We start from the raw sequence: 26,488 nt of genomic DNA on the forward strand, positions 1-26,488 counted from the left end.
GAGTCACAGTAACTTTTCTTCATCACAATCCTGCCCATTGTAGCCAACATTCAATAGTTACCACACAGGAATCTGGTTTGTTTCACAGAGTCAACCAGTAGTTGTAGGAACAGCTGATGGGTGTTTTTGGTGCTTGAGAAATGTTATCCAACTTGTTCTGTTTTTACCTCTTAAATGCTCACTGAGTCGAGAATCGAAGGGTGAAGTTTCAATGACCAAATAAGATTTGATTCCACTTATTAGCACAATCAACCATTTACATTTCAGATACATTTCAGTTCAGTTTTGTGCTAATGTTCAAATTATTTCAGGATGTTAAAGGTGTGCACTGTTTAAATGTAATGACGTGTAAACTGCAACAGACAGATAAGTTGAGAGAGAACTCCAGAAAACTTATACACCTTACAGCAGTTTGATTTGATCAGTTTCTCTTGTGTTGTTTTTAGAATACAAGAAACAGACTTGTATCTATTTATTAAGGTCCTTTTCGTGATCATTAAACATTGGGGATGTTTTGTCTTCTTGGGGAATTATTTTCTTTTAAGAGTACAATAGTTGGTGGAACAATTGGTCCTTAATGGGTATCACGGCTGTGAGGATCAGCTCAACCTCGTCAGGTGCAGTATTTAACGTTTTTTTCTAGGGACATGTAGAGTTGCTTTGACATCTTTATCTCACTCCTCACTGTGACGCTGCTAAAACTGAGACTTTAATTTTGAGTTATTTGGATACTTTTCCCCTGATGTGTTCGGTCTTGATTTGCTGTATATTTTATTTACAGCCATATGTGTGTGGCTGCAATTATTATTAGCAACTCCACATTTAAGCTTATTTAAAAAAAAACAACAACAACATCCATGACAACATTTTTCAAAATGTATAAAGGTATAATAAAAGGTGTAATAAAATATGAAGTTTTAGAATTTATTCTCATGAATACATTATACAGACTAACAGTATAGTAGCTGTTAAAGGAGTAAAGCAATGTGTGGTCTGCTGGACAATGATACCAGTAGAATCTTACATGCACTGATAGTCATATATTTTTTAAGAATCTGACTTTGCCCTTAACACTTGAACTAAATGTAGATTCAGTTATTAATATTTAACATGTTCAGGTGAAGTTACTGTATGCAGATTTATTAATGAAAATCTCTGACTTTAAATCACACTTATCTTCCCTCCATTTGATCTGAACGTAAAACCTGAGCAGAACGTTGGTAGAAAGCTGGTCAATACGCAGTTAGATAACTCGCCACAAGATGGCACTAATGTAACATGTGATTACAAGTGTCAAATAAATGTGGGAGTATATGTAGAACACTATATCTAAGAGTTCCAGAAGAAGGGAAATAGTGTCATCAACCAGAAACACTCACACTGCAGTGACATCAGGTTCATTATAATCAGTGTTTCAGTGTCCTGCTCCTACTATTGAGGGATGAACCGTTGACAGGGAGCAGAGAGCAGCATCTCCAGTGTCCAGCTGTGTGTGTGAAGAGGAACAACTCCATGATGAAGCATTGAAACTCCAGCAGTGGAGGAGGAACCTCTGACCCAAAGTGAGGAGCTTTCCATCAGCACTTAATCTGAGGAAACAGGAAGAGGGAATATTCAGGATAAATGAGATGTAGTAAAGGATGTAATTACTCAACACTTACCGCATCTTCATTAGGATAAAGACAGCAGAGTCTCCAGCACACAGCTGTGTGTCTATAAAGAGTGACTGGTCCATGATGAACCCTCCTGAATTCAGCAGTGGACCTGTGCCCTCTGACCCAAAGTGACTGACACATTACAGACTCAGACATTATTGTAGGTTTGGAAGGATGGAGGGGTTCTTTTCTGTCAGTAATGTCTACTCCATTTTTACAATTTTAAGATAATTTGTTAGGTGTGTTAATGATGATCAATGAGTTATGATGACAGTCACTGATTCCAGTTATACAACACCTCCTTTTAATGATAACCTGTATGACACAGTGGGCAAATTAAAAGAGTTAAGTTCTCTGAGAATGAGTTCTCTCATTAAGTGATATGTGTACTTTTTAAGTACTTTTCCATAACTAATAGGGAAACAGAACACAGTGAGGTGTTATTTGCCACTCAGCTGGGGTTGTGTAACCTGCACTCTGCAGTACACACCAGAGGAGGGTGAGGTGCCATATGGTATATGGTGTGTCTGTATTATGACCTGTTATGCCTGTGTTAAGATGTTAATAGGAAATATCATAATAATGTCACAGTTAAATCCTACTCACCTTTAGCCCCGCCCACCTCTAGCTCCACCCCCATCTGCAGTGTGTACCACTCAGCATGCATCTTTCACTTTAACTTTGTATCAGTCTGTTCCTCGTTAATGTCCAGTTCTCCATCACTATCCAAGTTCATTTATTCCAGTGCAAATGTCTGTTAATATTTTCATTAGTACTTAAATTTTTCTCCTGATTTTCATTTTGACTTGATGTGAATTATTTTCACTGTTTTTATCATCACCAGCTGCCTGTCTTTGAAGAGTAACAACTCTATGTTTGATGCTCCTGGATTCAGAGGTGGATCAGTTCTGACTGACCCCAGGTGAGACAGTGATGTAGATGTAGTGCTAATAGACTCTGACTAAGTCAATAAATATTCAGTAGGAGAGACATTAACACTGACTGTAAGACAATAAATATGATCTCACTAAGAGCGAAACTGACTGTAAGTCAGTAAATATCATCTCACTAAGAGAGACACTGACTGTAAGTAAATATGATCTCAGTCACAAAGACACATACTGATTGTAAGACAGCAAATATCTCACTAACATTGAGACACTGACATTGACTGTAAGGCACCTGAAGGAATAAAATGAAATGCTTTAGTCTTGTAAACACCTACTGTTAATACCTCTATATCACCACTAAATGTCATCTTATACCTACCCAGAGCTTACATGATTCCTACTGTTAATACCTCTATATCGACATTAAATGTCATCTTATACATACCCAGAGCTTACATGTCTCCTCACCTTGAGACCTTGAGGAATCTTCATCTATCTAAGTGGGTGCCAGTGGAGAGGTTTCTGCAGATTCATGTGTCTATGGTGTCTGTATTTTGTCTGGGTCAGAACAGACGTGTTTCTTTGAAATGTGTTTGTGACTTGATAGAATAAAGCACACTGTCTTCTCTGGGCTGTTTGTCCCTGAACTACTTTCCTAAGAGAGGATAAGAATGATTATATTTTTTGATCATATTCTAATATTAAATAATACACATTATTTGATCAGTCCATAAATATAAAATATATTCTAATTTTTCTAATACTAATTTTCTCATTTTTGATGATTGTGTAGTCTTATTATTAACATCATTACTGTATGAGGTTACTGACTGTTGGTGTATATATGCTCTCAGTCTGACTGTACTACACAGTGTTATGATGTGTGTGTATTTCTCCATCTCTTCCTGTCTCGTATTCTATTATTACTTATCCATGTATGCCTGTATTTTTCCATTACTGATGAATCTCTTCTCTTCCTCTCATCCTCCTTTTCTCCTTTGTCTCTGTTAGCAGGGGGAGGGATGACCTCCTCCAGGTGTCCAGGTGTGGAGTGCATGATGATGATCTCCTCCAGGTGTCCAGGTGTGGAGTGTGTGAGCAGGTTCTGACAGATCCTGTCTCCATCACCTGTGGACACGAGCTCTGTAGACAGTGTATCAGCAGCTTCTGGCACCAGTCTGCTCCATCAGAAGACTTTGCCTGTACCCAGTGCAGAAAGAGATCCAGAACCGGTCCTGTTTTACACCCACACAAAGACATGGAAGAGTCCATACAGCAGGACCCTCAGACACCAGTGGACGATGTCCTGCACATAGTCTTACACACACACAAAACCAGCATGAAGAACAAGTATGAGAGTTTATTTGAGGGACTCAAATCACAAGAGAATAAAACTCTCCTGAACAGGGTTTACACACAACTGTACATCATAGAGGGAGAGAGTGAAGGAGTGAATGAAGAACATGAGGTTTTGCAGATGGAGAAAACACTCAGGAAACAACTGGTACAAGACACTCCAATCAACTGTTCAGACATCTTTAAACCTGTACAAGGTCCTGAAGTAGACGTGGAGGAAGAGAATAACAGAGCTGTGATGGCTGAAGACACACAGAACCAAAAGAAGATAAAGGCCCAGAAGTGCCAAAGCTCAAAATTGTGCTGACTAAAGGCATTGCAAGCATTAGGAAAAGTGTTTCTGTGCAGAAGTTAATTCTGGACTGGGCTGAGGGAAAAGCAAATCAGGATGTAGATTTCATGTTTGTGCTTCCATTCCAGGAACTGAATCTGATTAAATGTGACCAGTACAGCCTGCATAGACTCCTATGTGACTTCCACCCTGAGATAAAAGACCTTGACCCAAAGATACATGATGTGAGCAAAGTTGTGTTCATCTTTGATGGCCTGGATGAAAGCAGAACTCAACTGAACGTTTCCCAGTGTACTAAAGTATCTGACATAAGCATGACATCATCAGTGGGTGTGCTGATGTCAAACCTCATCAAAGGGGAGCTGCTTCCCTCTGCTCTTATCTGGATAACCTCCCGACCAGCAGCAGCCAATCAAATTCCTCCTCAGTACATCAACCGTGTGACAGAAATACAGGGATTCACTGACCCACAGAAGGAGGAGTACTTCAGTAAGAGAATCAGTGACCAAGACCAAGCTGAGAAAATCATCTCACACATAAAGACAGCAAAGAGTCTCCACATCATGTGTCATATACCAGTCTTCTGTTGGATCTCAGCCACTGTGCTTCAGGAAATATTAAAACAAACTCATACAGAAATCCCCAAAACTCTGGCTGAGATGTACATACAATCCCTGCACACACAGATAAACATGAAGAATGAGAAATATGAGGGGGAAAAGGAAAGAGATCAAAAGAAACATCTAGAATCCAACAGATCCATGATTCTGAAACTGGCTAAACTGGTTTTCAACATCTGATGAAGGGAAACATGTTGTTCTATGAAGAGGACCTGAGAGACTGTGGAATTGATGTCACTGAGGCCTCTGTGTACTCTGGGATCTGCACTCAGATCTTTAGGGAGGAAACTGTGCTTTACCAAAGGAAGGTCTACTGCTTTGTACATCTGAGCTTTCAGGAGTTCCTGGCTGCTCTCTATGTGTTTCACTGCTTTATCAGCAATAACATAACAGCACTGCAGGATTTTCAGCTACAGTCCAGTTGCAGATCTGAGAATGTTTCTCTCCATGAGCTGCTGATCATAGTAGTGGATAAAGCCTTAAAGAGTCAGAATGGACACCTGGACCTTTTCCTCCGTTTCTTGCTGGAGTCCAATCAGAGACTTCTACAAGGCCTACTGACACACACACACAGCAGCCCGGAGAGCATCACGGACATAGTCCAGTACATCAAAGATCAAATACGAACAGAGGACCTGCCCCATGAGAGATCCATCAACCTGTTCCTCTGTCTGTCTGAAATGAAAGATCAGCCAGAGAGTTTCAGGACTATGTACAATCAGAGAAACACTCAGGAGAGACGCTCTGGACAGTGTTCAGCACTAGCCTACATTCTGACCTCAGAGGAGGTGCTGGATGAGTTGGACTTGAAGAAATACAACACATCAGAGGAGGGATACAGGAGACTGATCCCAGCTGCTACAAACTGTGGGAAGGCTCTGTGAGTGTTTAACTATTATTTATTTAATAATTTCTATTAGTAATTGAGTACTGATGGCTAAATCTGTCATTCAGTCTCATGGAAGAAGCCTCATAGCTTTAGAGTTGATAGCCTGGATTAGCTGTTCCCAGACCTTTTTTATTTGGTGTCCCTCCATATTGTCCAGTATTCCCTCAACTCTCTCACTCCACAACACACCACAAGGTGGCAAAATAGAACCAGCAAAATCATTTGATGTATTTTAATATGAAAATATCCCTTAGTTTTTAAATATTTTTTACATTTTTTTTTTTTTACATTTTTGTCTCTTCCCTCTTTCTGTCAGTGTAGCCCAGAATGTGATTCACTTACAAAGGCTTTTACTAAACAACATTTTTACATTTTACTAACATGACATATATATATATATATATATATATATATATATATATATATATATATATATATATATATATATATATAGGGAGGTATGTGTCTGTGAATTAAAACTAGTCTTAATGAGTGTTAATGGGAGGTATGTGACTATGCATAAACAGTCAAGGTTCTCACTATTTTCTAGAGATCATTTTCCAGGACTTTTCCAGGACATGATGATCTAGCTGGTATGACAGACAGGGATCTGTTCATACACTAATTTGTTCCTCTCTGTAATGATTGTCAGTCCCATCTGCCTTGGTGCAGAAGAAGGCTTTGACTGGCAGCAGATGTAATTTTTGCAGTCAGCGAGCAGATGGGTTTCCATTTGTGTATGCAGATACACTTTCACTTTCACTTGTATTAAATGCAATCAAGATCCATCTCTGACCACTTCTGACTGTGGTTTGATGATCTGATTACAGTGGGTCTTGGTTGTTTATGCCTTTAATTTCATGTGGTAGAGGGCAGTCCGAATGTGATGTGATCAATACGTTCTGTCACTATATCTTAGTTATCTCATAATTTTAACTGTTACTTTAGTTTTAATTCCTTGTATGCAGTCACATCACTTTTCTAATAATCTATGTGTTGTGTAGTAATACTTTTATAAATTACCCAAGATTTGTTGACTCATTAATTAATATTATAGATCTAATTATTGTGAGGCCCGAGTTTCTGTTTAACAAACTTGCTCCAGGCTCTTTCAGACATTGATTAGTTCTGTCTAGTTCTAGTTCTTTGTAGCTCTTTTTTATTGATTTTATTTATATAACAAAAAGTGAATAATAGGTAATAATACGTATTAGAGATTAATTTAATTAACTGTGTGTTTTTTAATTCAATATCTCTGATACTAGTTTGTTTAGACTGACTTGCTTGTTTTCTTGTTTTCTTTCTCAAGCTGTTCAAACCATTTCTGTGAAATTTGATTTCTCAGACCCTGTTTAAATTTGCTTTTATCTGTGTTTGCAGACTACATAACTGTAATCTCGACACAGATTTGTGTAAAGCTCTATTTTCCACTTTGGCATCATTAAATTCCCCCCCTGAGAGAACTGTTTATCAATATCAGCAACCAAAAGATGAAGAAATGAAGCTGCTTTCTGATGGGTTGAAGAGTTCACATTGTAAACTGGAGATACTCAGGTGAGCACAATGTAAACTGGAGATACTCAGGTGAGCACAATGTAAACTAGAAATGCTCAGGTGAGCATAATGTAAACTGGAGATGCTCAGGTGAGACACTGTAAACTGGAGATACTCAGGTGATCACAATGTAAACTGGAGATACTCATGTGAGACACTGTAAACTGGAGATTCTCAGGTGAGCACACTGTAAACTGGAGATACTCAGGTGAGACACTGTAAAGTGGAGATACTCAGGTAAGCTTTCTGTCAGTTCTTTCCGGAATGAAAAATAATATTTTACAAACAAAAACCTGAAAGAATATTTTATAAAGGTAATATTAAAAAATACTGTAGTAAGAGGCCAATTGTTTAACTTAATTTGAACTCAAAATATTGGAACTTAATTAGGCTAAATAATAAAAATTAAGGTGTTGTAACAAGGTTAGAAGCAATTAGCAATTACAAGGCAGTTATCATTATAGGTTCAATTATACAAATGTAAAATCTAGGCTGGGTGAAGTTAATACATTGGACAAGTGCAATGTTGGTGTTTGAAATTAAACATGAAGAATGTAGAAGCAACATAAACTGGGCTTGAACTGGCAACCTTCTGATCAAGTCAAGTTCCTTAACCATAGAGCATTGAGTTTTTCATAATTATTTTTTCATTTGTTTTGTCTGCAAATTTTCCTGTCTTTCACTATTTATTTTTTATCACTTGATTGTTTAGTCTACAGAAATTATACATGTATGCAATTCATGTAAAAAAATAGCAATTAATGAATAATTATTGTTAACAGAATGTTGTTTGTTATTTCTATGTGCCTTAATTTCACACAGTTTTAACACTAAACTTATTTTCTCTGTCTTTGCAGTCTTACAGGCTATAATCTCACAGCATACAGCAGCAAAAGTCCCTCCTCTGTTGTGACATCAGCAAAGTCCTTCCTGAGAGATCTGCACCTCAGCAATTGTGACACTCAGGATTCAGGAGTGGAGCAGCTGTCTGCTGCACTGAAGAGTTCACACTGTAAACTGGAGATTCTCAGGTGGAATTTCTGTGAATTTATTACTGAATTCAAAGTTAAGAAAAGATGGAATAGTGATGCATGATGGGATAGTGATGTATGATAGGATAGAGATGCAATATGGGACAGTGATGCGTGTTGGGATAGTGAAGCATGATGGGATAGTGTCATATGATGGGATAGTGATGCATGATGGTACAGTGATGTGTGATGGGATAGTGAAAGCATGATGGGATAGTGATGTATGTTGGGATAGTGAAGTCAACTGTGCCCTGGATGAATGTCCGTATTATCTCAATTTCAATAAATGAGTCTTAAAGTACTATAATGAATGAATTAATTTACCATTTTCTTCATTGTTTAAGGGTAGAGTTTTCTGCAGTTCTCCTTTCTGGTGAATAATTATAAATTAAAATAATGGTCTCTAAATAAATATAACAAACAGCGATGTTGAAAATGAAACATAAAGTCTTAGAGTACAACTGAAGAACAGTTAAACTTGAATCACAAAACAGTTTTACATTCCAACTGGAGAACAGTTAACCCCCTTATGCACCAACGCCCCCTAGCGGGCCAGCGGGTGAGCCCAAACGGGCATACTCAAATAAATTACTTGATAACATCAAATATTCTTAAAGTACAGTACATTTATCAACATAACATTTCTTAGGACTAATACAAATACCTGCTTACCAATTTTTAGTCATCTACATGCATCCGTTTACCAGAAATTTAATGCTGAAGACACCGTGTTTTTCAGGTAAATTTCCACAAAAACGTGCCTGCCTTTTTAAGTTGCCTTTTAAAACATTCTTCCGGTATAGGATAAGTTCAGATTTTGTCATAGAAAATTCAATTACTATCAAAACAATTGTGTGACATGTTAAGTGTTAGTGAAGTTCTTTAATTGTGTACTCACTTCTTTGCGTAAAAACACGCGTTCAGTTCCTTCGTAAGCAACTCCAAAATATGCAAGCCTTTGGTTAATTCAAAATGCACGTTACTGACACAAAAGTGTTCCTGAATAGAGCATTAGTCCCCCCTTATTGATTTCTATTGGCCATTGCAGTACCATTGTCTTGGAGTGACAGCAATTCTCACCTATGTGTGAAGGGGGAAGGGGAGGGGGTGGTGACTATCACCAGGTGTTTCCAAGTGTTTCTAGGGCAAGCGGCATGATTGGCAGCTGTTTCATCAAATAAAGGAGGGTTAGAAAACATAGACCCCTCATTTGCCTTATTTAGTCATCCCTTTAAAGCGCAAAACAGTCTTAGACTACAACTGGAGAACAGTTAAACATAAAGCACAAAACAGTCTTAGACTACAACTGGAGAACAGTTAAACATAAAGCACAAAACAGTCTTAGACTACAACTGGAGAACAGCTAAACATAAAGCACAAAACAGTCTTAGACTACAACTGGAGAACAGCTAAATATAAAGCACAAAACAGTCTTAGACTACAACTAGAGAACAGCTAAACATAAAGCACAAAACAGTCTTAGACTACAACTGGAGAACAGTTAAACATAAAGCACAAAACAGTCTTAGACTACAACTGGAGAACAGTTAAACATAAAGCACAAAACAGTCTTAGACTACAACTGGAGAACAGCTAAACATAAAGCACAAAACAGTCTTAGACTACAACTGGAGAACAGCTAAACATAAAGAATAAAACAGTCTTACACTTCAACAAGAGATCAGTGGCAGGTCTGCACACTTCTGTTGCTATGGAAACAAAAAGACTACCAATGATTATTACAAATTGTTTAATTACATTGGGAATAATTACATCAAGAAGAATTTTTTAATCATGAAAACGTTAAAAAATATTTAAAATATATATGTATTTAAAAACCTTCCAGACAAAAAAGTTTACAGTTTCATGGTTTTTAATTGCAAACTTTTCTTTACTCTACTGTTTGCTACGTGCAAACACATTTTCCTCTTTCTCCCTCCTTTCTGCAGACTGTCTTACTGTTTGGTCACAGAGGAAGGCTGTTCTTCTCTGGCTTCAGCTCTGAGGTCAAACCCCTCTCAGCTGAAAGAACTGGACCTGACATACAACCACCCAGGAGAGTCAGGAGTGAAGCTGCTCTCTGCTAGACTGGAGGATCCCCACTGAACACTGGACACACTCAGATATGTACAAATCCCCTGTCCTTGATCTGATCTGATAATAAACAGTGTGCTCTCAAATACAACCTGCTCTCAGGTGTGTGTGTGTGTGTGTGTGTGTGTGTGTGTGCTGGATGTTCTTATATACTAAAGGCTATAATCATCTGTTGCTCATTTATATGTGGCAGGACTCCCTGTATCATTCTCCTACTGTATGTAGCTTTGCTGTGTGTGTGTGTGTGTGTGTGTGTGTGTGTGTGGGTGTGTGTGTGTGTGTGTGTGTGTGTGGTGTTTTTAACCTACTGAATGTATGTGTGATATTACTCCCTGTAATTACACAGATAATACTGGTAAGACATCACATAGAAAATACATGTAACACATGACATGGACAATACGTGTAAAGGTGTAAAAAAAGAAAAAGAAACAGAGAAAAATTTAAAAACAGCAGAAATGGATAAATAATGAAAACTAATACACAGTTCAGTCCACATAAATCACTGTGGTTCAAACTGTGTGAATGGTTTTGAAACAGTGAATCCAGAATTGTTAACGTTAATGTTTGTTAACAACTGTAAAAATCTGTAAAAGCAGTCATATCAAATCGTTACCACGTGTGTTCAGGTTAATGTGTTAATACTGATGTACAGTAGCTGCAGTATAACATAACTTCTGGCCCCAATAAACACCTTCATCCCTTTAATTGCAAATTTTGAAATTAACTTTCAGTCTATGATTTAAATATTTTCTTTACACAGAGTGAGAGAGATATAGTGCTAATATCTTAAAGTATTCAAACTTTTAAAATAGTAATAATAATAATAATAACCTTTATTGAAATCAGAGAGCAGAATTTTCAAGTTAAATTCTTAGATTTGATGTTAAATTCTAAGCAATTATTATTTGTGTGTGTGTGTGTGTGTGTGTGTGTGTGTGTGTGTGTGTGAGAGAGAGAGAGAGAGAGAGAGAGAGATACATAGAGAGAGACCATTCTGTATGTGAGAGAGAGAGAGACAGAAGAAAATAAATAACAAGGAAAAAATTAGATAAGTACATAAAGGTGTTCATAAACTGGGCAATATAGTGTGTGTGTGTGTGTGCACGCAGTGTGTGTGTGTGTGTGTGTGTGTGTGTGTGTGTGTGAGAGAGAGAGAGAGAGAGAGAGAGAGAGAGAGAGAGAGAGAGAGAGAGAGAGAGAGGTATCTGTGTGTGTGTGTGTGTGTGTGTGTGTAAGAGAGAGAGAAAGAGAGACAAAGAGACAGAACTATTATCTGTGTGTGTCAGTGTGAGACAGAGAGAAATAAATAGATGTTTTAGAATTTAAAACTGCTATCTGTGTGTGTGTGTGTGTGTGTGTGTGTGTGTGTGTGTGTGTGTGTGTGTGTGTGTGTGTGTGTGTGTGTGTGTGCGCGCGCATGTGTGTGTGTATGTGTGTGTGTGTGTGTGTGTGTGTGTGTGCGTTTAGGGTGGAACATGCAGGGAAGATCAGAATCAAACCAGGACTAAGAAAATGTAAGAAGTAAATGTACACACACACACACACACACACACACACATACACACACACACACAGACACACACACACACACACACACACACACACACACATACACACACACAGTATTTGTGATCTCTCCTCTAATGTCTCTTCTTGTGTGCAGATGTGTGTGATGTCACACTGGACCCAAACACAGCACACACACGTCTCTCTCTGTCTGAGGGGAACAGAAAGGTGACGCGTGTGTGGGAGCAGCAGCAGTCGTATCCTGATCATCCAGAGAGATTTGATGACCGTGTGCAGGTTGTGTGTAGAGAGAGTCTGACTGGACACTGTTACTGGGAGGTTGAGTGGAGTGGGAGGGGGGCTGATATATCAGTGACATATAAAGGAATCAGCAGGAAAGGAGACAGTGATGACTGTGTGTTTGGACGTAATGTAAAGTCCTGGAGTCTGAGCTGCTCTGATAACAGTTACTCTGTCTGGCACAATAATAAGAGAACTGCCATCTCTGCCCCCTCCAGCTCCAACAGAGTAGGAGTGTATCTGGACTAGCCCGCCGGCACTCTGTCCTTCTACAGCGTCTCCTCACACACACACACACTCACACACTTACACACACTCCACTCCACATTCACTGAGCCCCTCTATGCAGGGTTTAGGGCTTATTCTGACTCCTCAATGTGTGTGTGTGAGCTAGAATAGCCTCCTGTGTCCTGGAGGAACATCTGAGTCTGCAGGGAAACACACACTCCTCTACACACAAAACTTGTGGATATCATAATACACACATGCTTGCTGAGTATAAAACACACACACACAAACACACATACACATACACAGACAATGATAAATACTGCAGTCTTTCATTTTTATATCTTTCCTGTCTCTCTCTCTCTCTCTCTCTCTCTCTCTCACACACACACACACACACACACACACACATATGATAAACAGAATCGTTACACTATGGTCTGTTCTATAGTTCATTAGACTCTCTGAGATCACAATCTCTGTTTTACCTTCACAGTAGTTCAGTTGTTTGTTCTCTCTCACTCTTTAACTCACTTTCCCTGTGTCTCACGCCACTGTGCAAGCGCATGCACACACACTACACAGAACTGTTGTATTATTGAATATTATTTGTATTTTTATGTCTCTCTCTGTCACACTCAAACCACACATACACACACAGACATAGTTTAGAGCATTTAAGAATTCTGAAAATTCATGTTTACCAGTTAAAGTATTTTATTGTGTGTATTTCTATCTGTATTTCTCTGTCTCTGTCTACGTGTCTCTCTGACTCACAAACATACGTGTGTGTGTGTGTGTGTGTGTGTGTGTGTGTGTGTGTGTGTGTGTGTGTGTGTGTGTGTGAAAATAAACCGGGTCCACATGCTTTATTTGGGATATGCTTAGATAAACAGACCTCAACTAAGACCAAGACCTCAAACTATGACACTCAGTCCACGCTGTTTACATGATCCTAGCATTCATAGTCAAACTAATACTGAACCACTGATGTGCATGTAAACATAGTTACTGATACTACACACACCCCCCTCCCCAACATAGTAATTCTAGGCAACATTAAAATCACAGTAACCACACTTACCTTCCACAGTAACTGTGTATGTCTGAATAATCTCTTCATGCTTAGTGTCTCTGATGCTGTAAACTCCACTATCAGATGGTGTGGTTCCTCTCAGCTCCACAGCAGAGATGAGCAACACTCTCCGAGTGTATTCAGGTTTACACTTCAGTGAGTGTCCAGCCACTGTGCAGATCTGTCCACTAGAGGGAGCAGATGCACCTGTGCTGTTATAAATCACCTCCACTGACTCTTATATGAGCAAATCCAGCACTAGTGGTTCAACAGGCTTAATCTGAACTGAAGAATTCCAGGCTGTGGAAAAAAACTTCAGTGTAATATATAACTGATTTGACCATGTAACCTCAGAACTGCAAATCTGATATAAACATTTAAACATTACATACAAGCTCCTTCTGTTTTTCCCCACATATCTGATGTTTGTGAAGTTTTCTATGTTCTACTTTATTTACCACAGATAAATAAAGTTCCGTCTGTCTACATTAATAATGGTTTAGTAACAATAACTATATAATCCATTAGGACACTTACCCTCTATCCGCAGACTTACATCACAGATGTCTTGACCTCTACAGGTGCAGGTGTACCAGGTCCTCTTAGTGTAATCAGCATCAGTGATGGTGAGGAGCTCCCTTTAGGTACTGATCATGGGACATGTGAAATCTCTCCTCTGACTGGCAGGATGTCTGCTTACACTGAGACAGAATATAATGTAGTATATGATATAAAGTCCATGTGAGCAGACCAGAACACGTCTGAGTGCAGGGGAGAGTAGCAGCATCATGAAGATTCACCTTTACTGTAGGAAAAGAGCCTGAGAGACACATTATGAAAAGAGAGTTTAAAACGTTACAGTGGTGCTTGAAAGTTTAGGAACTCTTTACAAGTTTCTATATTTCGGCATATATTTGAACTAAAACTTCAACAGATTGTCAAACAAGTCCTGAAAGTAAATAAAGAGAAACAAATCAAACTAATTAAACCAAATATTAGACCCAATATCAGTCTATAATAATATTATTTATAGAGGAAAATGACCCAATATTAGTCTATAATAATATTATTTATAGAGAAAAAAGACCCAATATTAGTCTATAATAATTTTATTTATAGAGAAAAAAGACCCAATATTAGTCTATAATAACATTATTTATAGAGGAAAATGACCCAATGTTAGTCTATAATAATATTATTTATAGAGGAAAATGACCCAATGTTTCATATCAAGGAAATAAATATCAACTTTTAAACAATATTTATTATTTAGAATGTTATGTATTTGATCTGTCATATTCATGCATGATACAGCATATGTATCTATATATAATATATAATATATAATTATACATATATAATACACCCCACACTAAATAATCTCCTACACAACTGAGCGACCAGGTACAATAGTCCGGTTAACACACCAAAATCAAAGATGAAATTCTGATGACCTAAGAGAACCTGTTTTGACCATTTACCTGCTATGACTGTCAGCAGCTGTAACAGCAAAACACAGTGACATCTGCTGCAGGACAGCATGACTGAGGAGACAAAAGAGAACCCAGTCAGTACTGTACAGAGGAGACAAGAGAACCCAGTCAGTACTGTACAGAGGAGACAGGAGAACCCAGTCAGTACTGTACAGAGGAGACAGGAGAACCCAGTCAGTACTTTACAGAGACTGGAGAACCCACTCAGTACTGTACAGAGGAGACAGGAGAACCCAGTCAGTACTGTACAGAAGAGACAGGAGAACCCAGTCAGTACTGTACAGAGGAGACAGGAGAACCCAGTCAGTACTGAACAGAGGGGACAGGAGAACCCAGTCAGTACTATACAGAGGAGACAAAGTCCTGCCTGCCAGTATGTTGTATAGGGTCAATTGTCTAATTTCCAGCATTCATGCTGTATTAGATATTTTTGGGAACAATAAAGTACTAATCAGATGGGATTAATTTTCTAGACGTGTCCGTAAAGTAATTTTACCACGAGACCGCTAATGTTTATGACTGATTCGCACACAGGATCAGAAACCTCAGTATGAATTACACAGTCAGTGGCTACTGGATTTATGTATTACGGTCTCCAAAAACATCCACGTGTGATATGTAGCTTCCGCTGGTCGCAACCACAGAATATTTTTCACCCATCTTCTGTATAGAATGTTTGGATTTAATAAAACCGCTTACAGTAATAATGACTTGGTTTTGAACATTAGAAGGTCACATACATTGTAACTGTGAGCGGTAAGGAGGCGGACTCGTGCGGAGAAGAGCGAGATTTATTAGGGGCAAATCCAGAGTCGTAGTCGTTAGGATAGTCCAGTGTCAGTTTACCAACACGGAGAGCACGGGGAGACATGATCAAACTAACAAAACACACGAAGGCAAACAGGGGAAGCAGGCTATTACAAAGGCTAGGAAACACGAAGGCACAGAGTTCAAACTTACATACATGTATTCATACGCAACAAACCTAACAATGAACAGCAAAACCCAGGCCATCAGACAGGGTTTAAACACATGAATTTACCCAGGAAAGAAACGAGGGACAGATGAGGAAAACCAAACGAGGAGCGGAGAAAACGAATCTACGGAATGGAAATAAAACACACAAGACCGGGAAAACACGGATCATGGAAACTGGGAGGGACTAACCATGTCATAAGTGTAGAGGAATTTACTTAAAACTTCCACCATCTGGAAGTCATTTTGCTTCTCGAGCGCTTACGCACCAAAATGATATTTAATATTTAATCCCTGGCAATTCGCCCAGGATTACAAAAAAACTAAGGTTACTGCCGTAGGAAAAGGGTGCGAGAATATTTAATGACACGGACGTCTGCAATAGGTAAAAATGACTGATATGGCGGGACGAAAATCACTGAGAAATGTCACAAACAATTACATTACTGCACTTCCCCATGTCAAATGAAGCCTGTCCGAATAATCTTAACACATATGAAATTCTGAAACCTGGTTTTGGGGACCGACCGCCCTGCACAGTTTCCCACCTGATCCAGCTCAATAAAGACTTGAAACCGTCCACCAGTTGATGCACTGTTACCAGCCTTAAATGTACATGACAAATGTGGTAATAAACCTGAAATAGTTTTTCTTTGCGCTGATAAACTGTTCATGGCAACATGTTGAATCAATCAGTCTGTAACGCATCTATAAAACAGGAGCACCTATAAAAGTAGAAAGTTACCGTTACAGTTACAAAGTGGCAGTTTTCACACCTGGTAGTGCAGTGGGAGGCCAACACACCTGCTGTAGAAGAAAATTACAAAATAAAAGCCACAGCAGGTCTGTGGATTTAAGACCAGTGAAAAAGTGATGGACCAGCGAGGAAGATGGCGGTGAGGAAGAGGAGGTGGACAATGAGGCCATGATGAAGCTGGACAAGCATCTGGTGGCTCTGTTCAGTCAGCAGAAGAGGAAAGGTCAGGACCGTCAGGAGGAGAAGGAGCGTGTGAGGAGGGAGAGGACGCTCGTGAAGGACTTCAGGATTAAAGTGGGTCGCTCCTACACACCAGGACAGAGGCAGACTTGGAGGACTCATCTCTCCTCTGGAGCTAACTGTGTGTGTGTGTGTGTATGTGTATGTGTGTGTGTGTGTGTACATGCAAGTGTGTGTGTGTGTGTGTGTGTGTGTATCTCTCTCTCTCAGTGCTGCACTCTATCTGGTTAAAGTGTTGAGGGGTGTGGTAAAGGAAATGGATGCAGCACACACTCCTGCCACACACACATTCCAACATCCACACACTATGTGTGTGTGTGTGTGTGTGTGTGTGTGTGTGTGTAGGTCCTGAATCTGCTGGAGTTGTTCCTGTCTAAGCTCCAGTGGTCTGGTTATGTGTCTGGTGGAGCCTCTCCTGACCGTAAAAGAGAAGGTCATGAGTTCAGAGGCTGTGCAGCAGGAGCAGGACTTCCTGCCCAGGTACGTCAGACTGTGGGACACACACACACACACACACACACACACACACACACATCTATAGGGATTGTACCAGTCACTAGGACAACATGCTGAGTGTGTGTGTGTGTGTGTGTGTGTGTTTGACAGGGACCAGCAGTGTCGTGGGAAACACTAATGCAGAGAGGTAGAGGGGTGAGAGGCAGAGTTTCATGAGATGCTGGAGCGTCTGATTGGCCGAGCACAGAAGCTACAGGACAAGGTGAGACTTCTTCAGGTGAGACGGGAGCTCACAGGACACAGGTTGGACACACTGTTCTGGGATACACTGCCCACACCAATGATGCTTACCATAAAAACTATTGAAGACTCAAGGAAACAGGAACATGTTTCAGAAATGTGTTTCATATCGTCTTATAAAGTTCCTGGTTTAGTTGAATTATACTTTATGACATTTAGTTAATGCTACTTTGTTATATGTTTGGATGGTTGTGATTCATACTCTCTCTCTCTCTCTCTCTCTCTCTCTCTCTCTCTCTCTCTCTCTCTCTCTCTCCCTCTCTCTCTCTCTCATTCTCACTCTCACTCTCGGATGGACCTGTGTAGACCAGTGCACACCAACCCTGCTCCTGGAGATCTGTGTCCCAGCAGAGTTTAGCCCTACCTCCCACTTCTTGAGATCTATTACCATGGACTGTTAGCCCCGCCCCTGCTCCTGGAGTTCTTCCATTGAGATCTCCAGTTGAAGCAGCAGGGTTGATGATCACTGGTGTTATAATGATCCGTCAGGGACTAAGGCCTGGGGTCCAAACCTGGCTCTGTGTAGAGGGCTAAATAAAGTGCAGTTATACGGAATATATGTACCGCCATCACCTCAGCCATTTGAAGTGTGTTTTATCTGAGTAGAAATATACATCATTCGTATAATTAACACCTCTTTGTAAAAACAAAATTTGTCATTAAAGATATTTTATTGTGAAGATAAATGTAACAGTTAATTGTTAGTAAGACACTGATTTGTGAAAACCTTGTTACATATACATGAGACATGTTATAATGTGATTGTACCCAAAACACCTCACAGTACTGAGACACGTTATAATCTGAGTGTACCCAAATCACCAAGAGATGATCAGGACAGAGTTGTGTTGTCAATCCCTTTTTATTAAGTCAGTCAACAGGAGTAGCGCAGATGAAAATATGTGTTTAGTAGTGGTTTGTAAACGTGATATGGTAGTCTATGGAGGAGTAGTGACGTGTTTCTGTACCTGCCACTTTAAGAGTTATTTTTAGATGGAAAAACGTGAATACTTAAGTTGGGCGTGATGAGATGGGTTTTCTTATACAGTAAAATAAATTTCCTCTAGTACAGTGGTGATTTGGGTTTTCAGATCTAGAATCCTAACATAACTCTCTTTTGTATCTAACAACGTCTTATGAGTGTGTTGTGAGACGTGTCTAAACGAAGCTTTATTTTCTTTTCACTCAGTGTACTGAAGTAGCGTATTAGACTAGTAGGCTACGAGTTAGAACATCCCAAAAGAAAGAAGATAACCTGCTTATACTGCAGTTGTCAAGACTGTTACTTTATCATTTACTATATCCATCCAGAGAGAGAGAGTGTGAGTGTCAATGGTCATTTTAGATGGATAACGTCCTGGGTCTCTGAGGCTCAGAGTGAGTGTATCTAGCCCGTCGAGGGATAGTGTGTTAAAGATACTACACCATCTCAGATTGAGAGGGATACGCGCGGTTAAAATATTTCACGGTAAGTTCATTCTATTTGTTAAAATGCGATGTCGGTGTAGTTTGAACAGCGTGTTTTGTAAGTACATAATTCTGTGTTTAAATCGTAGGTCCAGCCAAATTAAATTGATTAAATGTAAAGATTAAAATCCTGATGAAGTTAACTAAACTAAAATAACGGTCAGTTGGCTAACGCTCAATACGATCGCACAGTTATATTCAAGAAATAATTTAACGGGGTCAGATATACGTTGTCAATTATTGTAAACGTCGTTAAATGGTGTCACTTTAAACTCCTCTTGCCTAAACATAAAGTTGCTGCTCTAACGTCTGTTTTTTATAGTTAATTTTCTGTTCAGTTTCAGCCGTTTTTTAGTGTTGTCCAAATCCTCAGTGGACAGTTCAGATTCCCTGTATAGTTAATTATCTGTATTATTAACTATAGTTTGGGATGGGACGGTCAGTACTGACTTTTCTACGGTTGTTTGGAGTTTCTGAAGCGCATCGTTTTGAAACACTGATCCGAAGTGTGGCTCAAAGCGGCCATGTCACGTGACCACGGCTAAACGAAGCTTGTGTTTCTACAGGTGTCATACAGAACCTGCCACTCCTGTCTTTGACTGACAGTGACAAACAAACCTGATCACACATCTGATCACATGTGCTCTCTGTATAGGTTTAGTTTCACTTTCATGTTTTAGTGTATTTCTCCTCTGGTAATACTGTTTCATATCAGCTGTAATCCTTTGTCTTTTAGGGAGGTTAAATCAGTAATTTAAATGTTAGTGAAGGCCACTGCATTCTTTGTTTATCAAGTGATTGTATGCGTTTAGAGATTTGCCGCTAGTACCAATTACAATTTGCCCAAGTACCAGTTATATTGATCGTAGTATAGACATTACAATCGACTGTAAAAGGCTTTTCTGTGTACTTTGCATGTTGTCATTTAAAAACAACATTGACATTTAAAGTAATATCCATATTTGTGCTTGATCTCATAACATTATTAACCTATTCTCTACTTCACAGTTCTGTAACATCAAGTCCATGCCTGTTATTACACCTTTGATCTCAGTATGGCTTTGTGCTCTGGCCAACACACCAGGTTGAACACATTATAAAGCCAACCAGTGCCAGTCATCCCAGTTCCCTACAGTAGTCTACTACAGTTTTGAAAACTCAAAACACAACTGCTTCGAACATCTCAGTGTTTTACAAGCCTCGCTTTTCCCACCACCACCTATAGTGTACTGTAAATGTAGTGAACAACTGATGTACACTGATTAAGGACAAAGATACCATTGATAAAATGGGAACGTGGACATAGCTATAGAGCTGACTATTATTAAAGTTACAACATAACACAAACTATAAATCATCACTAAAGTGTCTTACTTATATGTTGTGAATGCATCGCTGGTCTACTTTGTGTTGCAGATCATTTCCGTGATGAAAGGTCACAGTCTTATATTTTTAACACAGACTAGTGTTGATAGATTCTGTCTGTTGTCTCACTAACATACCCTATGTAGTGCTCTATATAGACCCGTCTATGTGGTGGAATGTCAGTGAGTGAGTGAATGAGTAGATCATTATAGACACAACCTGGGTTTATATTTGACTCACATTGATTCAGTGTTGATTCACTCTGTGTGTATGAACTGTTGACAGGTAGCAGAGAGCAGCATCTCCAGTGTCCAGCTGTGTGTGTGAAGAGGAACAACTCCATGATGGAGCCTCATAACTCCAGCAGTGGAGGAGGAACCTCTGACCCAAAGTGAGGAGTTTTCCATCAGCACTTAATCTGAGGAAACAGGAAGAGGGAATATTCAGGATAAATAAAATGTAGTGAATGATGTAATTACTCAATACTTTCCTCATCTTCATCAGGGTAAAGAGAGCAGAGTCTCCAGCTCCCAGCTGTGTGTCTATGAAGAGTGAGTCATCTCCAGCACCCAGCTGTGTGTCTATGAAGAGTGACTGCTCCATGGATCCTCCTCCTGTGTGCGGTAGTGGACCTGTGCCCTCAGTCCAACGGTGAGTGACATATTACATACTCAGATTCTTTCATAGGTGGGGTGGATGTGTTCCTCCCAGTGTGTGAGGGAATGAAGTTCACCCAATATTACAATAATAATACTCCAGTTTGTGGTATGTTTGTGTTGCTGAAGGATCGGTGTGGTGTGGTGTGTGTGTGTGTGTGTGTGTGCGCGTGCATGTACATGTGGTACATTTGTGTTGTGAAGGACAGGTGTGATGTGTGTGGTATGTTTGTATTGCTGAAGGACAGATTTGATATGTGTGGTATATTTGTGTTGCTAAAGGGTAGGTGTGGTGTGTGTGTGTGTGTGTGTGTGTGTGTGTGGTATGTTTGTGTAGTTGCTGAATGACAGGTTGTGTGTGTGTGGTATGTTTGTGTAGTTGCTGAACGGCAGGTTGTGTGTGTGTGTGTGGTGTGTGTTGTGTTTTTGTAGTTGCTGAAGGACAGGTTGTGTGTATGTGTGTGTGTGTGTGTGTGCGCATGTGGACCTTAAAGACAGGTGTGGTGTGTGTGTGTGTGTGTTTGTGTGTGTGTGGTATGTTTGTGTTGCTGAACGACAGGTGGTGTGTGTGTGTGTGTGTGTGTGTGTGTGTGTGTGTGTGTGTGTGTGTGTGTGTGTGTGTGTGTGCATGTGTAGTATGTTTGTGTTTCTGAAGGATAGGTGTGTGTGTGTGTATGTGTGTATGTGTGTGTGTGTGTGTGTGGACCTTAAGGACAGGTGTGGTGTGTGGTGTGTTTTTGTAGTTGCTGAAGGACAGGTCTGTGTGTGTGTGTGTGTGTGTGTGTGTGTGTGTGTGTGTGTGTGTGTGTGTGTGTGCGCGTGCGCATGTGTGGTATGTTTGTGTTGCTAAAGGGCAGGTGTGGTGTGTATGTGTGTGTGTGTGTGTGTGTGTGTAGTTGCTGAAGTGCAGGTACCAGGTGGAGTTGATTGGGTAATAATGTTGTGGCTGTAATTGGTTGTTCCCTAATGTGATTTTTTTTCACTATTCAATATCATCAGGAGGTGGAGTGAGAGAGCAGCAACTCCAGCACCCAGCTGTGTGTCTGTGAAGAGTGAATCATCTCCAGCACCCAGCTGTGTGTCTATGAAGAGTGACCGGTCCATGGATTATCCTCCTGCATTCAACAGTGGACCTGTGACCTCTGTCCAATGGTGAGTGACACATTACATACTCAGATTCTTTCATAAGTGGGGTGGATTTGTTCCTCCAATATTACAATAATAATACCCCAGTTTGTGGTATGTTTGTGTTGCTGAAGGATCGGTGTGTGTGTGTGTGTGGGGGGGGGGGTACATTTGAGGACCTGAAGGACAGGTGTTGTGTGTGTGCATATGTTTGTATTGCTGAAGGGAAGGTGTGGTGTGTGTGTGTGTGTGGTATGTTTGTGTAGTTGGTGAACGACAGGTGGTGTGTGTGTGTGTGTGTGTGTGTTATGTTTGTTTAGTGAAGGCCGTGTGTGTGTGTGTGTGTGTGTGTGTGTGGACCTTAAGGACGTGTGTGGTGTGTTTTTGTTGTTGCTGAAGGACAGGTCTGTGTGTGCGTGTGTGGTACGTTTGTGTTACTGAAGGATAGGTGTGATGTGTGTGTGTGTGTGTGTGTGTGTGTGGTGTGTGTTTTTGTAGTTGCTGAAGGACAGGTGTGATGTGTGTTTGTGTGTGGTATGTTTGTGTTACTGAAGGACAGGTGTGATGTGTGTGGTATGTTTGTATTGCTGAAGGACTTGTGTGTGTGGTACATTTGTGTAGTGAAGGACAGATGTGATGTGTGGTACATTTGTGTTTCTGAAGGACGTGTGTGTGTGCGTGTGGTTTGTTTGTTGTTGAAGGAGGTGTGTGTGGTATATTTGTGTACTTGCTGAAGGACAGGTGTGTAGTACGTTTGTGTTGCTGAAGGATGTGTGTGTGTGGTATATTTGTGTAGTTGCTGAAGGACAGGCGTTGGGTCCATCTAGGAGGGCCTGCTTACCTGAACAGGTGGGACAGTCCAGTTCTGTGATAGTGACACTGTAATAAAGTAATAGTGGTGGTTCTGGTGTCATTAGTAATGGTGGGACAGTCCAGTTCTGTGATACTGACACTATAGTAAAGTAATAGTGGTGGTTCTGGTCTCATTCATTTTAGAAACTGTTACATGCAGGTGGATGAGATATCAGGATACAATTGCTGAGGACATTTATTAGGCCTCAGGAATCACTGTCATAACAGGAAGAACCATACAGGACACCGACAGACTGGGGTAATAAAGAACCACACAGGACACCGACAGACTGGGGTAATAAAGAACCATACAGGACACAGACAGACTGGGGTAATAAAGAACCATACAGGACACAGACAGACTGGGGTAACAAAGAATCACACAGGACACAAACAGACTGGGGTAATAAAGAACCACACAGGACACCGACAAACTGGGGTAATAAAGAACCATACAGGACACAGACAGACTGGGGTAACAAATACTCACACAGGACACAGACAGACTGGGGTAATAAAGAACCACACAGGACACAGACAGACTGGGGTAATAAAGAACCACACAGGACACAGACAGACTGGGGTAACAAAGAATCACACAGGACACAAACAGACTGGGGTAATAAAGAACCACACAGGACACCGACAAACTGGGGTAATAAAGAACCATACAGGACACAGACAGACTGGGGTAACAAATACTCACACAGGACACAGACAGACTGGGGTAATAAAGAACCACACAGGACACAGACAGACTGGGGTAATAAAGAACCACACAGGACACAGACAGACTGGAGTAACAAAAAACCATACAGGACACAGACAGACTGGGGTAATAAAGAACCACACAGGACACAGACCGACTGCGGTAGTGAAGAACCACACAGGACACAGACAGATTGGGGTAATAAAGAACCACACAGGACACAGACAGACTGGGGTAATAAAGATTCATACAGGACACAGACAGACTGGGGTAATAAAGAACCATACAGGACACAGACAGACTGGGGTAATAAAGAACCATAGAGGACGCAGACATTGTGTGTGTGGTGTGTTTTTGCAGTTGCTGAAGGACAGGTGTTTCTAATAAAATGTCGAGTGAGTGCAGGTACCAGGTGGAGTTGATTGGGTAAAAATGTTGAGGGGGTAATTGGTTATTCCCTAATGTGATTTTTTTTTTTACTCCCACTCAGCACTTAATGTGAATTAATTTCTCTATTCAATGTCATCAGGAGGTGGAGGCACAGCACAGCAATTCCAGTACCCAGCTGTGTGTCTATGAAGAGTGACCAGTCCATGGAGCCTCCTCTTAACTTCAGTAGTGGGCCTGTGACCTCAGTTCTACGGTGAATGACACATTACAAACTCAGATTCTTTCATAAGTGGGTTGGATTTGTTCTTCTCCAATATTTGAGTGACCTGCCCTTCCCCCACCCCAAATATGACACTAATACCCCAGTAAACAATATCACCATTCTACAGGTCAAACTAATAAGAGGGGTTCACCACAGGTGTGTTTTAGTTTTAGGAGAAAAGGAGAGAGAGATTCAGCATCATCTACCCACACACACATTCTCCAACTCTCTCTTTCTTGTAACGTGAGGCTTGCAATACCAGCAAGCTGCCACCAGAGGGAGGCCATGAGCTGGGAGTTAATCAGTGCTCATTAGTCTGATCTCCCACAAGTGGCCCCACCCCCATATAACTACTTCACTAAGGACTCTATGAAGCCTTGGTGTGTGGGTATTTTTTCAAGTGGAAAGTTCCCAACAAGTCTCCTGTCGTCTTTCTTCATTCATGTCTGTGTTGTCTTGTTTCTTCTGGGGAGAGTCCCTCTCCATCAGTTGTTTATTAGGAGGAGAAATGTCCTGTAGCAGGACGTGTCCCTGTGTGTTTGTTGTCTGGCCCTTCATTGCTGAACTCTTTTGTTTATTCATACTGTTGAAGAGTAAAAACACCTGTTATGTCTCCACCAAGCACTCCCATCACTCCCTTTTTCCCAGTAGTGTAGCAGGTAGAGCATTTTGGTCAATTGCAGAGGACATTGACTAGGCCTCAGGATTCACTGTCATAACAGGAAGAACCACACAGTACACAGACAGACTGGTGCAATAAAGAACCACACAGGGCACAGCCAGACTGGGGTAACAGAGACATTGCAGAAAGTGGAATTTTAGCTATTATCCCATATCAGTCAACTCCAGCCAGGTGTGTAACTTTATAGAGGATTCTGTGGTACTGGAGACCCCCAGCCATACCACACAGTGACAGAGGGAAGGAACATTCCTTCACCTTTCTAACCACAAAGATGGCACAGCCTCAGTGACACAATCTGCAAGAATAATTTCACATCTCCTTCTGCTCAAAACCATCACAAAAGTCAAAAAATGTTTTTAGAGAAATGGTTTCTAAAGATCAAATCAAACATCTGTGTCATATATGTGGGCAGTTTTCAGCTTTATAAGAGAAGCTAATTTTGTAAATGCCAAACTGAAAGATTATTGGACACAGTATGGAACAAATCACAAGTGATGAAAGATGAGTTAAATTGGCTTAGAAAAGTTAAAGCTTTAATTGTTACTAAGGAAAGTTGTTAGTGGTTCATGGTCTGAGCAGTGTGCAGTGGTGTGACTGACACCCCTCACCTCCTGACTCTCTCTTTGTCTGATTTGATGTCTGATGTGTGACTGATTGCCAATACAGTGGCACATAGATTCTGCACCAGAGCAACATGGAAATAAACTAAAGGTGTTATAATACTGTAAACAGGTTTCATGATGTGTATCATACAAACATATAACATTTACAGTATTCAGAAATGATCCACAGCTGATCTAAGACCTGTGTTGGTTTTGTAGCACCACAGCAGGGTCAGTAAGATAAAGAACAGGACCAAACTCAGTCCCACAGCCAAACCAACCAGGCTAAGAGAGGAGGAATCACCAGCTGATCTCATGGGAACTGAAAAAAGCACACAAATCACAATATTTGTTACATGTTTGATCTGTTCCCTCTTTTAAAATGGTTGTTAAACATTTAAATTCACTGCTTGCTGACCTCTGACTGAGACCCAGCTGTGTGGTGACTCTCCTTGCTCTGGGTGTTTACAGTAGTAGACGCCCTCATCTGACTTTTAGACAGTATGGATAGTCATTTCTCCTGCAGTCTGGGTCTGGATGAGCGATCCATCTTTATATAAATCAGCTGTGAGGTGTAATGTGATAGTGGGGTGAAGTAAACAGTGTAGAGTCAGAGGATCTCCCTCAGTCACAGGATGGACAAAACTCTCCAGAATCACACCAC

The 26,488-nt window shown here is 40.4% G+C and overlaps 1 protein-coding gene, 1 long non-coding RNA gene and 1 pseudogene across 3 annotated transcripts in view; 2 read left to right on the top strand and 1 right to left on the bottom strand.

Annotated features, from left to right (window-relative positions):
- Positions 1–1,453: 1,453 nt before the first annotated feature.
- On the bottom strand, positions 1,454–16,075 carry LOC145657062 (uncharacterized). The gene is made up of 5 exons (XR_014122901.1): positions 16,029–16,075; positions 14,975–15,037; positions 14,031–14,313; positions 13,503–13,681; positions 1,454–1,589 (listed from the first exon to the last, which is right to left on the bottom strand). It is a non-coding gene; the product is annotated as an uncharacterized LOC145657062 (long non-coding RNA).
- Positions 2,528–10,523, top strand: LOC145651235 (protein NLRC3-like; annotated as a pseudogene).
- Positions 16,076–18,759: 2,684 nt separating the features above from the next.
- The window catches only part of LOC118241460 (NLR family CARD domain-containing protein 3-like), a 28,663-nt gene continuing 20,934 nt past the window's right edge, over positions 18,760–26,488 (top strand). For both annotated transcript variants that reach the window (XM_081711430.1, XM_081711434.1), the window contains exons 1-5: positions 18,760–19,182; positions 20,832–20,937; positions 21,051–21,197; positions 22,202–22,354; positions 24,418–24,531. In XM_081711430.1, the coding sequence (XP_081567556.1) occupies positions 20,888–20,937; positions 21,051–21,197; positions 22,202–22,354; positions 24,418–24,531 (464 nt within the window). In that variant the 5' untranslated portion in view covers positions 18,760–19,182; positions 20,832–20,887. The remainder of the gene's footprint in view (positions 19,183–20,831; positions 20,938–21,050; positions 21,198–22,201; positions 22,355–24,417; positions 24,532–26,488) is intronic.

This window comes from Electrophorus electricus, chromosome 1, assembly GCF_041902795.1.
Source record: "Electrophorus electricus isolate QZ-2024a chromosome 1, ASM4190279v1, whole genome shotgun sequence".
In the NCBI taxonomy this organism is placed as follows: domain Eukaryota; kingdom Metazoa; phylum Chordata; class Actinopteri; order Gymnotiformes; family Gymnotidae; genus Electrophorus; species Electrophorus electricus.